Source organism: Mobula hypostoma, chromosome 11 (genome assembly GCF_963921235.1).
Source record: "Mobula hypostoma chromosome 11, sMobHyp1.1, whole genome shotgun sequence".
Classification (NCBI taxonomy): Eukaryota; Metazoa; Chordata; class Chondrichthyes; order Myliobatiformes; family Myliobatidae; genus Mobula; species Mobula hypostoma.
In genome coordinates this window covers 68,958,092-68,980,057 of record NC_086107.1, presented here as the reverse complement: position 1 = coordinate 68,980,057, position 21,966 = coordinate 68,958,092, and the positions used below count along the sequence as shown (strand labels likewise).

At 44.3% G+C, this 21,966-nt stretch overlaps 1 protein-coding gene across 1 annotated transcript in view; it reads left to right on the top strand.

The window, feature by feature from the left end:
• The window catches only part of trim44 (tripartite motif containing 44), a 117,435-nt gene that overhangs the window by 14,410 nt on the left and 81,059 nt on the right, over positions 1–21,966 (top strand). The window contains exon 2 of the mRNA XM_063062239.1: positions 11,999–12,076. Within this exon, the coding sequence (XP_062918309.1) occupies positions 11,999–12,076 (78 nt within the window). The remainder of the gene's footprint in view (positions 1–11,998; positions 12,077–21,966) is intronic.

Below are 21,966 nucleotides of genomic sequence, written 5' to 3'. Positions count from 1 at the left end.
CAATTCCTCTGTCTCCGCTGCATCTGCTCTCAGGATGACGCTTTTCATTCCAGGATGAAGGAGATGTCCTCCTATTTTAAAGAAAGGGGGTTCCCTTCCTCCACCATCAATTCTGCTCTCATAGAACATAGAATAGTACAGCACAGTACAGGCCCTTCAGCCCACAATGTTGTGCCGGCTCTCAAACCCTGCCTCCCATATAAGCCCCCACCTTAAATTCCTCCATTTACCTGTCTAGTAGTCTCTTAAACTTCACTAGTGTATCTGCCTCCACCACCAACTCAGGCAGTGCATTCCACGCACCAACCACTCTCTGAGTAAAAAACCTTCCTCTAATATCCTTGAACGTCCCACCCCTTACCTTAAAGCCATGTCCTCTTGTATTGAGCAGAGGTGCCCTGGGGAAGAGGCACTGGCTATCCACTCTTATCTATTCCTCTTATTATCTCGTACACCTCTACCATGTCTCCTCTCATCCTCCTTCTCTCCAAAGAGTAAAGCCCTAGTTCCCTTAATCTCTGATCATAATGCATACTCTCTAAACCAGGTAGCATCCTGGTAAATCTCCTCTGTACCCTTTCCAATGCTTCCACATCCTTCCTATAGTGAGGCGACCAGGACTGGACACAGTGCTCCAAGTGTGGCCGAACCGAGTTTTATAGAGCTGCATCATTACATCGCGACTCTTAAACTCTATCCCTCGACTTGTGAAAGCTAACACCCCATAAGCTTTCTTAACTACCCTATCCACCTGTGAGGCAACTTGCAGGGATCTCTGAAAATGTACCCCCAGAACCCTCTGCTCCTCCACACTACCAAGTATCCTGCCATTTACTTTGTACTCTGCTTTGGAGTTTCTCCTTCCAAAGTGTACCACCTCACACTTTTCCGAGTTGAACTCCATCTGCCACTTCTCAGCCCACTTCTGCATCCTATCAATGTCTCTCTGCAATCTTTGCCAATCCTCTACACTATCTACAACACCACCAACCTTTGTGTCGTCTGCAAACTTGCCAACCCACCCTTCTACTCCCACATCCAGGTCGTTAATAAAAATCACGAAAAGTAGAGGTCCCAGAACAGATCCTTGTGGGACACCACTAGTCACAATCCTCCAATCTGAATGTACTCCCTCCACCACGACCCTCTGCCTTCTGCAGACAAGCCAATTCTGAATCCACTTGGCCAAACTTCCCTGGATCCCATGCCTTCTAACTTTCTGAATAAGCCTACCCTGTGGAACCTTGTCAAATGCCTTACTAAAATCCATATAGATCACATCCACTGCACCACCCTCATCTATATGCCTGGTCACCTCCTCAAAGAACTCTATCAGGCTTGTTAGACACGATCTGCCCTTCACAAAGCCATGCTGACTGTCCCTGATCAGACCATGATTCTCTAAATGCCCAGAGATCCTATCTCTAAGAATCTTTTCCAACAGCTTTCCCACCACAGATGTAAGGCTCACTGGTCTATAATTACCCAGACTATCCCTACTACCTTTTTTGAACAAGGGGACAACATTTGCCTCCCTCCAATCCTCCGATACCTTTCCCGTAGACAACGAGGACATAAAGATCCTAGCCAGAGGCTCAGCAATCTCTTCTCTCGCCTCGTGGAGCAGCCTGGGGAATATTCCATCAGGCCCCAGGGACTTATCCGTCCTAATGTATTTTAACAACTCCAACACCTCCTCTCCCTTAATATCAACATGCTCCAGAACATCAGCCTCACTCATATTGTCCTCACCATCATCAAGTTCCCTCTCATTGGTGAATACCGAAGAGAAGTATTCATTGAGGACCTCGCTCACTTCCACAGCCTCCAGGCACATCTTCCCACCGTTATCTCTAATTGGTCCTACTTTCACTCCTGTCATCCTTTTTTTCTTCACATAATTGAAGAATGCCTTGGGGTTTTCCTTTACCCTGCTTGCCAAGGTCTTCTCAGCCCCTTCTTAAGCTCCTTTCTTGCTTCCCTATATTCCTCAATAGAGCCATCTGATCCTTGCTTCCTAAACCTCATGTATGCTGCTTTCTTCCACCTGACTAGATTTTCCACCTCACTTGTCACCCACAGTTCCTTCACCCTACCATTCTTTATCTTCCTCACCGGGACAAATTTATCCCTAACATCCTGCAAGAGATCTCTAAACATCGACCACATGTCCATAGTACATTTCCCTGCAAAATCATCATCCCAATTCACACCTGCAAGTTCTAGCCTTATAGCCTCATAATTTGCCCTTCCCCAATTAAAAATTTTCCTGTCCTCTCTGATTCTATCCTTTTCCATGATAATGCTAAAGGCCAGGGAGCGGTGGTCACTGTCCCCCAGATGCTCACCCACTGAGAGATCTGTGACCTGACCCCGTTCATTACCTAGTACTAGATCTAGTATGGTATTCCCCCTGGTCGGCCTGTCCACATACTGTGACAGGAATCCGTCCTGGATACACTTACGAACCTGTCCCATCTAAACCCTTGGAACTAATCAGGTGCCAATCAATATTAGGGAAGTTAAAGTCACCCAAGATAACAACCCTGTTATTTTTGCACCTTTCCAAAATCTGCCTCCCAATCTGCTCCTCTGTATCTCTGCTACTACCAGGGGGCCTATAGGATACACCCAATAGAGTAACTGCTCCCTTCCTGTTCCTGACTTCCACCCATACTGACTCGAAAAAGGATCCTGCTACATTACCCACCCTTTCTGTAACACATTTCAAACGCACCTTTCCCATTTCACACACATCTGCTCTCACCCCATCCTCCCGCCACCCCACTAGGAATACGGTTGCCCTTGACCTCACCTACCACCCCACCAGCCTCCGGGTCCAACATATTATTCTCCGTAACTTCTGCCTCCTCCAACGGGATCCCACCACTAAGCACATCTTTCTCTCCCTCCCCCTGTGCTTTCCGCAGGCATCGCTCCCTACGCGACTCCCTTGTCCATTCGTCCCCCCCATCCCTCCCCACTGATCTCCCTCCCAGCATTTATCCTTGTAAGCGATACAAGTGCTATACATGCCCTTACAATTCCTCCCTTACCACCATTCAGGGCCCCAGACAATCCTTCCAGGTGAGGCAACACTTCACCTGTGAGTCGGCTGGGGTGAAATATTGCATCCGGTGCTCCCGATGCGGCCATCTATATATTGGTGAGACCCGACGCAGACTGGGAGACTCTTTCGCTGAACACCTACGCTCTGTCCGCCAGAGAAAGCAAGATCTCCCAGTGGCCACACATTTTAATTCCACATCCCATTCCCATTCAGATATGTCTGTCCACGACCTCCTCTACTGTCAAGATGAAGCCACACTCCGGTTGGAAGAACAGCACCTTATATTCCGTCTGGGTAGCCTCCAACCTGATGGCACGAACATTGACTTCTCTAACTTCCGCTAATGCCCCACCTCCCCCTCGTACCCCATCCGTTATTTATTTATATACACACATTCTTTCTCTCTCTCTCCTTTTTCTCCCTCTGTCCCTCTCACTACACCCCTTGCCCATCCTCTGGGTTTTCCCCCCTCCCCCCTTTCTTTCTCCCTGGGCCTCCTGTCCCATGATCCTCTCATATCCCTTTTGCCAATCACCTGTCCAGCTCTTGGCTCCATCCCTCCCCCTCCTGTCTTCTCCTATCATTTTGGATCTCCCCCTCCCCCTCCCACTTTCAAATCTCTTACTAGCTCTTCCTTCAGTTAGTCCTGATGAAGGGTCTCGGCCCGAAACGTCGATTGTACCTCTTCCTAGAGATGCTGCCTGGCCTGCTGCGTTCACCAGCAACTTTGATGTGTGTTGCTTGAAATTCCAGCGTCTGCAGATTTCCTCGTGTTTAAGCGAGCTCGTGAGGTTGTTACGAAAAGCAAAAATAGCGATAGCGTTTGTTTTGCAGCGAGCCGGTATAGAGGCCGCACGCACTCCAAGCAGTGAGAGTGCTTCATCTCGATTTATTTTGTGCGTCTGTTAGCAAGATGTGTCCTAACGTATCAGAAAAGCCTAAGAGAGCACATAAGGGTGTTACGCTTAGCGTAAAACTGGACATAATTAAGCGTTTCGATCATGGTGAACGAAATAATCAATGTGTGTGCGTTGAACTTTCCTGCGTCCACCATTCATACTACTGTACTTACATGCAGAGAGAAAGAATATTGAAAGCTGCTGATGTTACTATTGGTTCTGCTTGTAGCATATCATTCCTGCTTTTACTGTATGTTAGTGTTATTTTAGGTTTTGTGTGTTATTTGGTATGATTTGCTAGGTTATTTTTTGGGTCTGGGAACGCTCAAAAAATTTCCCCATATGAATTAATGGTAATTGCTTCTTGGCAACTGAACGAGACGCGAGGTGAACAATGCTCAAACAACGAGTGCTGGAGAGAGAAATTCCGTGTTTTTCCGATCCGTGGATACGGAGGGCCGACTGTACTCTCTCCACCAAAGAAATATCTTGCTCCAAATCCAAATCCTACACCGTGAAATGACAAATCCTTCTTAACCTCTTCCTTAGATTCGGAGCACGCTGCTCAGCCATCTGCCTTGCTGTTATTAGGCATGTTAACACCCTTCTTTCCTCGAGATAAACTAATCTGGTAGTGACTATCCACCAGTTCCATGAATTTGTGATAATCTCTTGACAAACAAGTTTCTTCCTCTTGACTGCATTTGGGGAAATGTGTCTTGAACTGCTGTTGCCAAAGCTCATCCAAGTTAAAAAGTGAAATCCTGTTAACTGTCAGCTCTGACCAAGCATAGCCTCTTCCACCACCATGGTCTCCTTTCAGTGCCTCATTAACAGTCCAGCCCACCGCAAATCTCTTGCCACGGCTCCAGTGCATTAGGCATGTTCGTTCCTATCAGCAGCTCAATTTCCAAATTAATTTCTGGCAAATGAATATGCTTCAGGGGAGTCCAATCACAATCAAGCAGATGCTGGAAATCCAAGCAACACACACAGAATGCTAGAGGAACCATTCAGGTGAGACCATTCCCGGAGGTTCCCCCGATGAGGAATGTTACATTTGTAGAAAGTCATGCTTTCCTGTGTATAGATGTTAGGCAGGTCGCTGTAGTTTACACTATCCAAGTCAGCCACTTCCAATCCTGAGACAATGTAACTACTAACAACCTTCTCTTGAGGATGAGAGAATGTGTGTCTTTTTCCTGTCAGGTTCAGCTTGTTGATGAGGCTCACTGTCCAGGACATTGTTGTACTCCCTTGAACTTGTTACTCTTCTTTGACTTCACCTGAACTGGAATTTATAGAAATTTACAATCGTAATCGCCAGCCAGCCCCCTGGAAGGCCATTGGATACCAGGGCATTGCTCACTGCTGTGTCTGATTCTTTCACAGCTTGTTTCGAATCTGCACCCTTTTTCTCAGAGTGAATATGAAGTATGCTGGGATGCTTGCCGCTGCGTACCTTGCATGAAAGATGCTTCCTGCAATCCCTGCTCTCGTGTCCTGTACACAAACAACCAAAGCAGACATCATTTTCTTTTAGAAAGGAAATCTCATTGCGAGCCCTTTTCTCCATCTGAGAAGTATGTTCACCTTGGCAGAACAGACGAGCCCCTCTGGCTGACGAGACCATTTCCCTTTCATTAGTTCCAGGCTCAGTTTTAGCTTTACTTCTCACAGTGGCCAAGCTGCTTCCTTCAGCTTTAGAAGGAATTTATGACTTAGTTCTGTTCACAGCTTTGTTTATTGCTGGTGATGTAGTGTCGTGTGAACACTGAGTGTGTAGCAATCTCCACTTGCCTTTCAATAAAAATGACAATGTCAGTGAAAGTAATCTTATGGTTGTGCCTTTCTTGAAGTTACAGGCCGCCAATTTCCATTTATCCCTAAGCTTGTGGGGCATTTTCTTTACGACAATCGACATTGGCAGTCATGTCCGGCTCTTGTATGTGCTTCACTTCTCCAATGGCATGACAACAGACTCTACGAACAAGACTGTAGTCTTGAAGAGCTTTCATGCCTTCAGATTTGATATGCGGCCTTTTCCAAATAACCTGCAGCAGAATTCTGTTCATCAGCAAAATGTTCTAAAGCTTTGGCCTTTAGATATCCTTACTCTGGGTTGACTTGCGGGCAACTTTTGACAAGCTCTCTATGGTGCCCCCCAGTGAAATAGAGACAGTCGCCATAATCATCAGTCTTGTCTTCATTGTTATTGGTTGCTGCGTGAATGAAATCACAGGAGAAAATTCCTGGTAGATACAAAGCAGCTTCTTTATTTGACACCACAGGGTAAAGTAGGCATCATATGGAGACACTATTGGTGGAAAGGTCTGCAGGCCCAATGCGGGCCTCGATATTTTATGTGCCAAACATCAAAGGACAACTTCATATTTACAATGCTTTCTTTTGAAACTGCATACAAACTTCACACCTGATTCGCATCCATACCACAGACGCCAGCATCGTCTGGACTGGGATTTACAGCTTTTTGGAATCCATTGTTCCAAATTAAATCCACAATACATATTCAAAGGCAGAAGACGAACAGCCAAAGCCATTTGCTAAATGCAAATGACCTAAACCCAAAAATCACTCTTAACACTATTCTTGAAAGCCCTCATAAATGAATGATGTTACAATGGAATGAAGATTTGAATCTCTTTTTTAGGCAGAGATGCAATGGGTTGTTGTTGCATCACTGAGCTTGCTAGTTCTTTGTGGCCTCCAGCACAATATTTGGACTCCTATCATCTGCATACTGTAAAATACTGTCCTCGGGAGCACCTTCTGCTATTGGATATGGTATAGGTTCAGAGTGCCTCAGTGCAGGCTGAGAGTGAACACTTTGAGCTACCCCTTGGGGTTCAGAATCGTGGCTTATTGACGTTTGAGGAACAAATGCATCTCCATTGACATTGAGTATGTCAGGTTTTCTCTGTACCATGTCAACATAGGTACTCACAGCATAGAACTGTCCCGCTGGAGCACCTTTAGCATCCACAGCCTTCAGTGCTTTCTCTTTGGCCAGCTTGGCTGCTTTTTCTAACATTCACTTTTTGTTGCCTTGCGCATGGCTCAGCTAATTCAGCCACCTTTCTAATGCATGCCGAGGAGGTATCAGACCCACAGGACATTTCGCTAACAATAGAACCTGCTGCACACACATTAGATGCTCTGTCGTTTGGGCATATGTCATCCTGTAAATCATCAGCTTTATACATCGTCAAAACATGCCCTGGAGTTTGATAAATATTTTCATTTGCTCCCACAACTTGTCCTTCAACATCACGTTTGGCTCAGCTATTGTTCAGCCTCTGGGGTGACTGTATTACTAAAAGTCTGAATATTTGCAAAACTTTTGGTTTGTTTACCTTGCTCTGAGCTAGGAATTAGGGACGTCAACACATTTAGTTGCTTAGCAACATCTTCACGAAGATTTTTCAAATCGTCCAAATGAGACTGCACATGTGAGACATTTTGCTTTTCTTGCAGAAAACTTCTAATTAACAGTATTAAATCTTTAATCTTCTAAACAATTTTATATTCCTTTCAAACGTTATCAGTTTTTCTCGCCAAAGCTTTCTCAGCAAGTATAATTTCTCTTTTAGTCCTGTCTTCAAGGTCATTGCTTTCAGTCTGACTCATGTTGTTATTTAAGTGCGCGAACCAGACAAAACAACGGCATTCAATTCAGATGTCAGCAACCAAAATATTTCAGCACTTCAGCAGAACCAAGCGTTGAACTCTTAGGCAAATACCACACTATAGAGCGTACGTTCAGCGGTGACCATTCCAAACTGCATTCCAACCCCAAGCACACAGCATGAATCAACAACAGGTCATTACCTGCCACAAGCTGCAGTGCCAACACGTCTGAATACTGATATACATTTGGAATAACTGTCAAAAAATTTTTGTTGACAAAATGCAGCGACTACTCGATCAAGCCAATGGCGTTGCTAGAGCCCAGGCACAGGGAGTTATCTTGTATGACGCTGCCTGTGATCCCAATGTTCAAAAAAGGTGAAGAAATGTATTCGATCCTTTATTAGCAACCAGCAAAACGTACAATCTTAAAACGATGAAATTTATGAAACTAAAACTAGTGATTAGACATACTTAAGCGGACAGCAAAAGATACGACACCTGACGGTCCCCAGCTCTAAAACTAACGAGACCAAGCGTGAATAGGGAACTTATTCCCTTTGCTTCTACCACGCTCCCGTCCGCGTGACTAACCACCATAATAAACGTAATAAATGTGCAAAAATACAATGCAGTGAGAGAACAGATGCATGGCTGCTACAAGTATTAGGAGCCATTTTAGATCAAGGCTTCTTAACAGGATTTCTCTCAACTTCTGAGTTCCTCCAGCTCCTTTGTGTTGTCCCAGATCGCCATTATTGCAGTCTCTTGTGTCTCCGTGGAAGAGAGGCTGGTTTCTTTGATGTGTATTCGTAATATAATCCTAACTATATGGCTAATGCTGGTATAATTAGCATTATACAACTAATGCTAGTGCAAATCGTGCTCATTTTATGAAGGGCTGCTGTGTTCTTTTTGATGTTTGTGAACTATGTTGTTTCATAACATCCAAAAAGCGTGTTTACTTGAAAATGTCTGAAAGACACAATGGTGCCCTTCAAAGAAAAAAAGGACTACCTTTGTATAAAGCTTTTCAAAGTCTCAAGTCATTCCAAAGCACTGAAATACTGTTATATATGGGAGATGTTGCAACCAGTTTGTGCAGTGATCATAGTTTAATACCATTTCATTGGTTGAAAAACACCTGAGATTGGGAAATGTACAATATAAATGCAAGCCTACCCTCTGCGGTGCACACCCACAGACAACATTCTGGTGATGAGTGTGACGTGGATGGAGGGGTGTTTATTGTCAATCACCATCATATTCTTTGCATCCACTTGAGAACGCAGTAAAGGCCTTTAGTTAGGCCGCTGCTTTTCTGCCAATGTTCTAGTGTGGCATAGAATCCAACTCTTACTTTAAACTCACGGCATTCCAAAAATGATGGCTTTACCAAGACTTTATGAAAGGTCAATAATCAAATGTAGTAATTTTGAATTATTTTACAGGGTTGCCTGAATACTTATGAATGCAAAATACTTCATGAATCAGAAGGAGTGAGAATTGATCACTTGTGCCAGGAAGACTGACATTCATAGTCATTGTGTTTACAAATGGAGTGCCCTTTAATTGTTGTGCCAGTCTAAACAAAAAGTATGACAGGCAGGTTCAAGATTGACTTACACCAGCCAAATAATGTCTGCAGCATGGTTGTTGTATAAATTCCCACAATAATCTGAATGTAGAAGTTGTAAATTGGTTTATTATTGTCACAGCTTCCATGGTGTAGTGAACAACATTGTTTTGCATATACAAGGGAAAAGAGTACCAGATGCAGAATATGGTGTTTACAGTTACAGAGAAAGTGCATTGTGGGCAACCAATAAGGTGCAAGGCTTTAATGAGGTAGATTGTAAAGTCAAGACCCACCTTATAGGGAACTGTCCAATAATCTTGTAACAGTAGAATGGAAACTGTTCTTTACCCTGGTTGTACAAGCTTTCAGGCTTTTGTATCTCCTGTTCAATGAGAGGGAGGAGGAACGAGACTGCCTGGGATGGGAGGGTCTTTTTCATTGCGTTAGCTGCTTTACTGAGGCAGGAAGAAGTGTAAGCGGAGACCATGGGTGGGGAGCAACAGATTTTATGGAGGGGAATGGACAGGAGACATTTCATGTAGAGGCCTTTCATCAGGATTCCTCTCACCTTCCGAATTCCTCCAGCTCCTCGGTGCTGTTCCAGATCTCCATTATCTGCTGTCTCTTGTGTCTCCATGGAAGGGAGGCTGGTTTCTGTGATGTCTTGAGCTATGTCCACAACTCTGCAGTTTCTCGTGGTCAAGAGCAGACTAGTTACCATACCAAGCTGTGATAATCCAGATACGATGATTATTTTATATCAACATGAACTTTATCCATACAAAAAAAGTACAAGTATAAACTAAGCAATATTTCTTCTGTCAATGTGTTCTATTACATTACTTAAAGCCACTAGGGTTGTTGCCACTTACCGTATGTGGCCCCCAGGGGTGATACACTGCTACAATAATTGAGGGGCTTCCTCACCCAAACCGACACCTCTCTGTTCACTAGTGGACGTACCCTATACTGTAGTGTTTCCCCACTGAGCCCTTGCAGTGCCTGCACCAAGCTTCACTGTGTCCCTCAGCACATGTCTCTGCAGCCTGGAATATGGCAGTTAGACGCATTTCTCTATGGACATCTCGATGTGCTGTCAAACCAACAGTGAAAAGGCATCTTTCACTGAATTGATGATTTGCCGGAAGATCTAGACAGAGGCCCTTGCATCTTTCTCCGTGCCCTCTTCACAAATGTGTTGACTATTATCTGCTGGTCTAGTTTAGGCAATTCACTGTGCAACTCTTAATTAATCAAAGCTCACAATTTATTGTCTCTGCACTACATCAAGTTAACTATGTTGACCCCGGGTCAACAACTTAAAACATGAATTCTACTGTTCCCTCTGTACCAATACTCACTTAGACCACTTCTCCAGTTTATAACACTGAAATCGGGGATCTCCTATTGGCCAAATGATTGATCCTTCTTGTCCCATCTCCTGGCATGGAGTTTTTACTTGTGATAGTTGGTCGCCAGAGTTCTCGCCACTTTGCATTGGAAGCCCCTCATTCACACTTTCCTTATCAGTTCAAATGTTGCTTTTCAATCTCGTTGACATGAGGTCACCTGACAGACACCTGTGTCAAATTCCCATTGGCTCTAGTCCAGGCCAGTTCCAATTTACTGCCTTCCTGCAAGTGATAACTTTGTTCTGAATCAGCCAGCTGCTAGGCTGTAGTTACACAGACTCCTCTCTTCATAAACCTGCGTGTCTTATCATACCAAAGTATACCCCACAAATAACTTCTTATTTGGAGTTGATCTCTGGTTCATTAGATTGTCAGAAACATCACTGTGTCAGTTTTAAAGCACTTTGATAGAACTATTCCTGAGCAAAACAGTTAAGACAGTTCACAAAATGGAGGTTACAAAGCAGTTTCACAAAATGGCAGCTTCTGTTCTTTCAAGAACAAAGACATCTAGTTTGTCTGCTTCCACTGTCCTTGACCCATTTGAGTTTGATGTTTTTCCATATTTTGATTCCTTCATGGCAAACAAACCCAGAGTCTTCAAAGAGATGAGCAACTATCTGTTCACTATAGTCATCCGTGGACACCACACGATGGGAATGAAGGTCCAGGCGTGCAGGAAGGATCTGATTGGGAGGGCCCTTCTCACTGCTAGCTAGGCAAGGTCTCAGTGTCTGTTAGTGAGGTCTGGCAATGAGCCGTTCTGGCAGATGGTCTGGACAGTCTCCCACTGTGTCCATCAGGTCCTTCTCTTGCAATGTCTGCAGAACATCCCACTATTCATCGTGCAGTGGTAAAAGTTGGCGAGGCTGAATTTCGTTAGCCTCCTGAGGAAGTGGAGGAGTTGCTGCACTTTCTTGGCAGTGGTGTCTACGTGGTTGGACCAGGACAGGCTGTTGTTGGTGTTCACTCCCAGGAACTCGAGGCACTCAACCCTCGCACCATTGATGTAAACAGGAGTGTGTGCTCTGCCCCCTCCCTGAAGTCAAAGTTGTCATTGTGTTTCATACAAGTAAGTTTCAATCAAATCATCTTTTCCCAGATTTTCATAACCATCCACTGCTCAACATGAACCCATGAGATGGGCAGTTATGCTCAGACTTCCTCTGTTTTCTTGCCTATTCCACCTGAAATAAGCAGAAGTTGTGCATCATTTTGTCAATGACATGAATGTTACAAATCCATCACTAAATTCTCACAGAACAAAAAAAAGATATGTATACCTGAAAGCATATGGAATCAAAAAATCTTTGGGGGCTTGTAATTCCTTCAAAAGTAGCTGAGATGCTAGTCGTGATCTTTGTAACTCCTTCCCTTTTCTGTTCCTCAGAGCAGACCTCCTGCTGACTTGAATGGTGCCATGTCGGAGATGGTGGAGCGATTGAAGGCAAAATGGGCCGACCCAAATGTAAGTGCCTGCACCTTCTCATTGGCCACTTGTTCTTCCTCGACAGATACTTCTCCACGATTGAGAAAACAGGACCTGCAGTGGTTGGAAAACCATGATAAGAGATGAAGCAGGCATTCAGGTTCGGTAGTCAGCTTCTCCTGATGCTTCGGGCCACATCACTGTAACAATGAACATCGCCAGAAATAAACTTAATGTTCTTTCATCTGTGACTATTCTGCTTCCCTCAGAGCAGAATGTAAGGCACCTTATGTAATTGTATGTGATTTTTATTGTTTTGTGGATGAGGTCTTTTAGTTCTCCTTAAGTTACCATTTAGAAGATAAGTTGTGAACTTCCCTTCAGTCAGAAAATCATGGGAGGTGCCAGCCCTGGCTTCTCGTTGCTGCTAATCTCTGTTGAACTTCACATAGGACCTAAGTTGGCTCTCCTGTGCGGTACTGAGAAGACGATGGAGGGATGGTGCAGGATCCTCTGTAAGCATGTCCCATCTGCTCCATCTGTGGCTCCTACATTGGCCTCCTTAGTCATTTCAGCGGTCACAAGACTGCGGTGGAAGCAAATCGTCCTCTACCCCTCTCAGGCTCAAGGAGGTAACACATCTGACGTAGTACAGATTAGATGTGGGTAAAAGCTACTGTGTCAGTGTCCAGGGTTAGCCAAAGTGCAAGTTGCATAGAGGGCAGACCTCCCTTGACACTGTCCTGCCAAACATCCCACATTAGGTAAAGTGTAGTTTATATGAAGGGCAAAGCCCAGTGTCCATGTGGCTGGAATTGTAGTTTTGGGCTGTCAGCACAGGTGGTGAGGAAGGGGTTCAGATCTTTTGTACACTGCCCTCCACTCAGTTGCTGAAGCCATTATTGCAGGCTTGCCTGAGAGTATTTTCATGAGCAGCCCGCCCACTTTTGATAGAAGAGTTGTTGTATTTAATCTGCACAGGGAGAGAGCTACCTTTGTGTCGTCCAGTGATATGAGGTGCTGCAGTCTCTGAGGAAGGAACAGATCATGCCGACAGGGATTTTCCTCGCACCGCAGAGGGCACTGGGAATTTCAGCCCATCTTCATTCACTTATTCACAGCAGCAGGCTCCTGTGTGCTTCACTGCACTTCTATCAGCTTACTTCATTCAGATCCCCGCGTCAGGCTTCACTAGGGCGCCTCGTGCCTGACACAGTTGTGTTGGACAGCAGTAAGGAATTTGGAGTTGAGTGAGCCCTTTGTGTGATTGGGTCATCCACAGGCTACTGTCTGATTAACAGAACACGCTACATGGCTTTCAATTAAGCCCTTTCTTACACAAGCTGTCAGCTCTGACAGCGTTTCACAGCTCACTGCTCTCTTGCTGTTCTGCCCTTACTCAAGCCTTGCACTCACAAAATCCATTGTCCACTACTTCATAATATTTGCAACATTTTTGACTGAAGCCTTTTGTGCTTTGTTTTTTTTTAAAGATGTCATTGGATAATAGCCAGGCGGACCTGCCAAAATTCAGAAAGTAGTGAAATCCTTGGGAGTATAACAAAATCTCTGAGGATAATAAGCAGGGCTTTGTTAGATGATGTAAGAATATTTATTGTACCGGCTACAGCAGTGCCCCTGTAGTCAGTCAGCCCTCAGTGGGGAATTAAGTCAGTAATAGATTAAGTGGCTCAGTCTGTTCTGATGTGGAGCCTCTGCAGCTCTGCATCCTATTTGGACAATGTACCCACAGACTGCAATGATCCCACAAGTGGAGCTGCACATCAATTTCCAGGCCCGAGCAGGCCCGAGGAGCGGTGCTGCCTGATAAGTTGTACACTGATGTATCTGTTTAAGCCCTTCCCTCCTGCAACGTTGAGCCTGGACGAACGTTGGAGGAGAAACGTCTCCTATAGGCTCTAACATGATGGCATTAGCATCGATTTCTCTAACCTCTGGTAACTATTCCCCTCTGTTCCCCACTCACCCTTATCCCTCTGGTGTCATTCCCCTCCCCAACTCTGATAAGCTGACCATAATCTACACCTTCCTCCCTCCTTTCCCTTTTTTTTGCTGTGGTCTACTGTCCCCTCCTTCTTCAGCCCTTTACCTCTTCCGCATCATTCCCTCCCCTCTCCACCACTCACCTATCACCTGACAGCACGTGCTCCTCCCCTACCCTTTTATTTTGGCTTCTGCTTTCTCTCTTTCCAGTCCTGATGAAGAACCCCAGCCCGAAACGTCTTGAGTGTTCATTTCTATCCATACAGATGATGCCTGAGATGTGCTGAGTTCCTCCAGCATCTTGTATGTTACAGTATGTACTTTAACCTGTAACAACATGAGGGATGTCATTTGGCCCACTGGGTCCACAGCAACCTAATCAGTCCAGTTCCTTTCTCCTTATTCCTCAGAACCCTGCAACTTACTCTCTCTCCGTTCTCTGATTCCCTGTTTGAATGCTTTTGCCATGAACTTTCAATGTGTACCCCTGCTGTTCCTGCTAATGTGCTACAAGTCTCCTCTTTCATTATTTGAACTGATTTTGGTGCTGTATTTTCCATTGCACGTCATGATGTCTAGTATCGCACACTCTTTGCTAAATGGAATGTAATCTTACCTGCTGTACTCCACTCAGATCATTGTCCAATATGTTTGGTGCAATTTAACACATTCTTCATTCACTGCAAAATTGCATGATGTCAACAAGTTTTATTTAGTGGAATGTGACCTGATTACACACCCATCATTCATTACAATGTTGTCAGTGAGCACTTTCCTCATTCAGCTTAATAGAATCTAATTTTTACACACCACCAGTGCAATATAGACTAATGTAATATTGATTGATATACCGCAACCCTCCTTCAATGTAATTGTATCTGATAAACTGTGCCTGTCACTCACTGCAACGTTGATAGTCTCATCTGTGACAATATTCTGTGTGTTCCCCCCCCCCCTTTCTGTTTGTTTATAACTGATTCACTACAGTTTTCATCTTAGGTAGTCCCTCGGGTTCAAGGATGACCTGTTTCTTTCCGAATCAGACTCTCCACAGGCTCCCTCCTCCCTTGGTCCCTTTCCGTGTCAGTTTCATGGAGTCATAGGACACTATTGTAAGAAGCAGGCCCTTCTGCCCATCGAGTCTTTGCCAAACCAATAATCTGCCTGGTCCCATCAATCTGCACTCAGAACATAGCACTCCGTACCCCTCTCATCCAGGTTCCCATGGAAATTTCTCTTAAACGTTGAAATTGAACCTGCATCCATCACTTCGGTTGGCAGCTCATTCCACACTCTCTGGGTGAAGAAGTTTCTTCTCATGTTCCCCTTAAACATTTCACCTTTCACCCTTAACCAATGGCCTCTAGTTATAGTCTCATGCAACCTCAGTGAGAAAAGCCTGCTCCCATTTACCCTTTCTATACCCCTCATAATTTTGTATGCTCCTATCAAATCTCCCCTCATTCTCCTACACTCCGCGGAGTAAAGTCCAAACCTATTCAACTTTTCCTTATAACTCAGGTCCTCAAGTCCTTGTCAATTTTCTATGCACTCTTTCAATCTCATTGACATCGTTCCTGTAGTAAGTGACCAGAACTGCACATGATACCCCACGTTAGGCCTCCCCGACATAATATCCCAACTCCTGTACGCAGTACATCAATCCATGAAGGCCAATGTGCCGAAAGCTCTCCTTAGGACCCTATTTACTTGTGAAGCCACTTTCAAGGATTTAGGGATCTGTATGCCCAGATGCCTCTGTTCCCCTGTGCATCTCAGTGCCCTGCCGCTCACTGTGTAAGGCCTACATTGGCTTCTCTTCCCAAAGTGCAACACCTCACATTTGTCTGCATTAAATTCCAACTGCTTTTTTCAGCTCTGTTTCCAACAGGTCCAGATCCCACTGCAAACTTTGATAGTCTTCCTCGCGGTCTACTACACCCCCAATCTTGGTGTCATCCACACATTTGCTGACGCTGTTTACCATATTATCATCCAGATCGTTGCTATTGATGACAAACAACAACGGATCCAGCACTGATCACTATGGCACATCTGATTTCCGGCAGTAATCACAGGCCTTCAATCAGAGACTCAACCACCTACTACCACTCTCTGGCTTCTCCCACAAAGCCAATGTCTAATCCAATTTACTACCTCATCTTAACTGCCAAGCGACTGAAGCTTCTTGACCAGCCTCCTATGCAGGACCCTGTCAAAGGCCTTGATAAAGTATGTGCAGACAACATCCACTGCTTTGCCTTCTTCAACTTTCCTGGTAACTTTCTTGAAAAATTCTGTAAGGTTTGATAGACATGACCTACCATGCACAAAGCCATGTTGACTATCCCTAATCAGTCCCAGTCTATCCAAATACTCATATATTTGGTCCCTTAGAATACATTCCAAAAACTTATCCACTACTGATGTCAGGCTCACTGGCCTATCATTTCCTGGCTTAATTCTAAAAGCCTTTCTTAAACAACAGAACAACATTAGCTATCAACCAATCCTCTAGCACCTTACCCAAAGGTTCATTTATTATCGAAACCATAGAAACTACAGCACAGAAACAGGCCTTTTGGCCCTTCTAGGCTGTGCCGAACCATTTTCTGCCTAGTCCCACTGACCTGCACACGGACCATATCCCTCCATACACCTCCCATCTATGTATCTGTCCAATTTTTTCTTAAACCTTAAAAAAGAACCCGCATTTACCACCTCATCTGGCAGCTCATTCCATACTCCCACCACTCTCTGTGTGAAGAAGCCCCCACTAATGTTCCCTTTAAACTTTTCCCCCCTCACCCTTAACCCATGTCCTCTGGTTTTTTTCTCCCCTTGCTTCAGTGGAAAAAACCTGCTTGCATTCACTCTATCTATACCCATCATAATTTTATATACCTCTTATCAAATCTCCCCTCATTCTTCTACGCTCCAGGGAATAAGGTCCTAACCTATTCAACCTTTCTCTGTAACTGAGTTTCTCAAGTCCTGGCAACATCCTTGTAAACCTTCTCTGCACTCTTTCAACCTTATTTATATCCTTCCTGTAATTTGGTGACAAAAACTGAACACAATACTCCAGATTTGGCCTCACCAATGCCTTATACAACCTCATCATAACATTCCAGCTGTTATACTCAATACTTTGATTAATAAAGGCCAATGTACCAAAAGTTCTCTTTACGACCCTATCTACCTGTGACGCCACTTTTAGGGAATTTTGTATCTGTATTCCCAGATCCCTCTGTTCTACTGCACTCCTCGGTGCCTTACCATTAACCCTGTATGTTCTACCTTGGTTTGTCCTTCCAACGTGCAATACCTCACACTTGTCTGTATTAAACTCCATCTGCCATTTTTCAGCCCATTTTTCCAGCTGGTCCAAGTCCCTCTGCAGGCTCTGAAAACCTTCCTCACTGTCTACTACACCTCCAATCTTTGTATCATCAGCAAATTTGCTGATCCAATTTACCGCATTATCATCCAGATCATTGATATAGATGACAAATAACAATGGACCCAGCACTGATCCCTGTGGCACACCACTAGTCACAGGCCTCCACTCGGAGAAGCAATTCTCTACTACCACTCTTTGGCTTCTTCCATCGAGCCAATGTCTAATCCAATTTATCACCTCTCCATGTATACCTAGCGACTGAATTTTCCTAACTAACCTCCCATGCGGGACCTTGTCAAAGGCCTTACTGAGGTCCATGTAGACAATATCAACTGCATTCCCTTCATCCACTTTCCTGGTAACCTCCTCGAAAAACTCCAATAGGTTGATCAAACATGACCTACCACGCACAAAGCCATGTTGACTCCCCCTAATAAGTCCCTGTCTATCCAAATGCTTGTAGATTCTGTCTCTTAGTACTCCCTCCAATAACTTACCTACTACCGACGTTAAACTTACCGGCCTATAATTTCCCGGATTACTTTTCAATCCTTTTTTAAACAGCGGAACAACATGAGCCACTCTCCAATCCTCCGGCACCTCACCTGTAGACAGCAACATTTTAAATATTTCTGCCAGGGCCCCTGCAATTTCAACACTAGTCTCCTTCAAGGTCCGAGGGAACACCCTGTCAGATCCTGGGGATTTATCCACTTTAATGTTCCTCAAGACAGCAGGCACCTCCTCCTTTTCAATCTGTACAGTTTCCATGATCTCACAACTTGTTTCCCTTAATTCCATAGACTTCATGCCAGTTTCCTCAGTAAATACAGATGCAAAAAACCTATTTAAGATCTCCCCCATTTCCTTTGGTTCCGCACATAGCCGATCACTCTGATCTTCAAGAGGACCAATTTTATCCCTTACAATCCTTTTGCTCTTAATATACCTGTAGAAGCTCTTTGGATTATCCTTCACTTTGACTGCCAAGGCAACCTCATGTCTTCTTTTAGCCCTCCTGATTTCTTTCTTAAGTATTTTCTTGCACGTCTTATACTCCTCAAGCACCTGATTTACTCCCTGTTTCCTATACATGTCATACAACTCCCTCTTCTTCTTTATCAGAGTTGCAATATCCCTTGAGAACCAAGGTTCCTTATTCCTATTCACTTTGCCTTTAATCCTGACAGAACATACAAACTCTGCACTCTCAAAATTTCTCCTTTGAAGGCTTCCCACCTACCAATCACATCTTTGCCAGAGAACAACCTGTCCCAATCTAAGCTTTTTAGATCCTTTCTCATTTCTTCAAATTTGGCCGCCTTCCAGTTCAGAACCTCAACCCTAGGACCAGATCTATCCTTGTCCATGATCAAGTTGAAACTAATGGTGGTATGATCACTGGAACCAAAGTGCTCCCCTACACAGACTTCCGTCATTTGTCCTAACTCATTTCCTAACAGGAGATCCAATATTGCATCCCCTCTAGTTGGTCCCTCTATATATTGATTTAGAAAACTTTCCTGAACACATTTTACAAACTCTAAACCATCTAGACCCCTAACAGTATGGGAGTCCCAATCAATATATGGAAAATTAAAATCCCCTACCACCACAACTTTATGTTTCCTGCAGTTGCCTGCTATCTCTCTGCAGATTTGCTCTTCCAATTCTCGTTGACTATTGGGTGGTCTGTAATACAATCCCACTAATGTGGCCATACCTTTCCTGTTTCTCAGCTCCACCCATAAGGACTCAGTAGACAAGCCCTCTAATCTGTCCTGCCTGAGCACTGCTGTAATATTTTCCCTAACAAGCAATGCTACTCCCCCACCTTTCGTTCCTCTGCCTCGATCACATCTGAAACATCGGAACCCTGGAATATTAAGCTGCCAGTCCTGCCCCTCCTGTAGCCAAGTTTCACTAATTGCTATAACGTCATAATTCCACGTGTCAATCCACGCCCTCAACTCATCTGCCTTCCCCGCAATACTCCTAGCATTGAAATATATACACCTCAGAAGATTTTTACCACCACTCTTAACCTTTCTATTAGCGGATTTGCTTGAACTTTTAACCTCATTTATTTTCACCCCAGCCACACTGTCAGCTCTGGCACTCTGGTTCCCATCCCCCTGCAAATCTAGTTTAAAGCCTCCCCAATAGCACTAACAAACCTCCCTGAAAGGATATTGGTCCCCCTGTAGTTCAAGTGTAAACCGTCTCTCTTGTACAGGTCGAAGTATACAATTCTGAGGTTCTTCTTCTCCAGATAGCCACAAAACCTAGAAGAACAAAAAGAATGGTAACTTGGTTATCAACCCCCAAAACGAAACCCAAGAACATCAGCTCCCAACTACCCCTCTCACCACACAAAAATATGAACAAAAATAAACATTAAGGACATTTTAAATATCTCTGCTCAGACCCCTTCAGTTTCTGCACTAGCCTCCCACAGAGTCCAAGGGCAACACCTTGTCAGGCCCTGGGGATTTATCCACCCTAATCTGCTTCAGGAGAGCAAACATAATTTCTTCAGTAAACTATATATGGTCCATGATCTCACCGCCGCTTTGCCTCACTTCTGTAGACTCTGTTTCCATTTCCCGAGTGAATGTGGATGCAAAAAAATCCATTTAAGATTTCCATCTTTTTCAGCTCTGTGCATAGATCACCACTCTCATCTCCCAGAGTTCCAGTTTTGTCCCTTGCTGTGCTTTTGGCCTTAATAGGAGTCCTTGGGATTCTCCTTCCCTTGTCTGCAAGAACAACCTCATGCCTTTTTTAAACTCTCCTGATTTCATTTTTAACTGTTCTCTTGCATTTCCTATACTCTTCAAATACCCCATTTGCTCCTTCTTGCCTATTCCTGCTATACACCTCCTTCGTTTGCTTAACCAAGATCTCAATATGTCTCAAAAACTAAGGTTCCCTAAACCTGTCCTCTTTGCCTTTTATTCTTAGAGGAACATAAAAACTTTGTACTCTCAAAATTTCATTTTTGAAGGCCTCCCGCTTACCAAATACACCTTTGCCAGAAAACCACCTGTCCCAATCCACACTTGCCAGATCCTTTCTGATACCATCAAAATTAGCCTTTCTGCAATTTAGAATCTTAACCCAAGGACCAGACCTATCCTCCGTAATTATCTTGAAATTAATGCCTATATGATCACTAGATGCAACGTGCTGCTCTACACAAACTACACCTGCCCTGTCTCATTTTCGAATAGGAGATCTGGTGTTGCACTCTCTCTAGTTGGGACCTCGATGTACTGATTAAGGAAACTTTTGTGAACACATTTGACAAACTCCAGGCCTTTTACAGTATGAGTGTCCTAGTCAATATGTGGAAAGTCAAGATCGCCTACTATGGCACCCTTATGTTTGTTTCAACAGCTGTCATCTCTATAAATTTGTTCCTCTAAACTCCGAGGACTGTTTGGTGATGTATCATATAATCCCATTACGTGGTCATCTCTTTCTTATTCCTCAGTTCCACCCATAGAGCCTCAGTGGACGAGCTTTCCAGTCTGTCCTGTCACAGTATTTTCTCTGAATAGTAATGCCACCCTTCCTCCCTTTATCCCTCCCGCTCTGTCACGTCCAAAGCAATGTAACTCCAGAATACTGAGCTGCCAGTCCTGCTCTTCCTGCAACCAAGTCTCACACTCATGGCTACAATGCCATAATTCCAGGTGTTAATCCATGCCCTGAGCTTATCAACCTTTCCTATGACATTATTCCCACCTTGCTCAATTTTTCGATTCCTGACTTTGTATGTAGGTTTAACAACGTCTTTCCCCACAACCACTCCACTACCTGCTCTGACACTCTGTAGCTAGTTTACCCCACCTAGCCCCACCAGTGGAGCACCAGCAAACCTTCCTAACGTTTGTCCTTCCCTTCTCTCTTGGCCCCTATTCCTTTCCTTTCCTGGTAAATGTTTGAAATTCTTCATCTTGAGAGGACTATTGAGGCTAATTATTGAGTACATTCCAGACAGGGAACGTGATAATACATGTACTCAGGCAGGAAATAAAGAGAAAGAGACTGGGTTTGATGGTGTGGATTGGATAAGCTGAATGGCATCCCTCCATGAACAGAAATGAACACTCTGGCGTTATGTTGGGGACTGATGACATACTCAAGTGGCCAGCCTCTGTTCAACACATTGCTCAATTCTCTTGATGATCTCACCCTCTCCACACCCAGCTGTCCAGCCCAGGTCATTCACTGTCTCCTGTTCTGAGTACCCCTCACCGTCGCTGCTCACCATTTTCAAAGCCAACCCCATAATTTCCAATGGCTTTCCAACCCACAGCCCTCAATATCCAGTTCTCCTCCATTCACCCTTCAGTTGCTTGAAGCCTGTAACTTAGAAGAGATCCCACTGAACCTCTCCCAAAACATCTTTGACGATTCTTCAACCAGCTACCTCCTGTTGCCCTGTACAGACACATCATTGACACCCAGTTCTCTAGGGATGAGCTTAAAATAGTAACAGATATAACTAACAAAT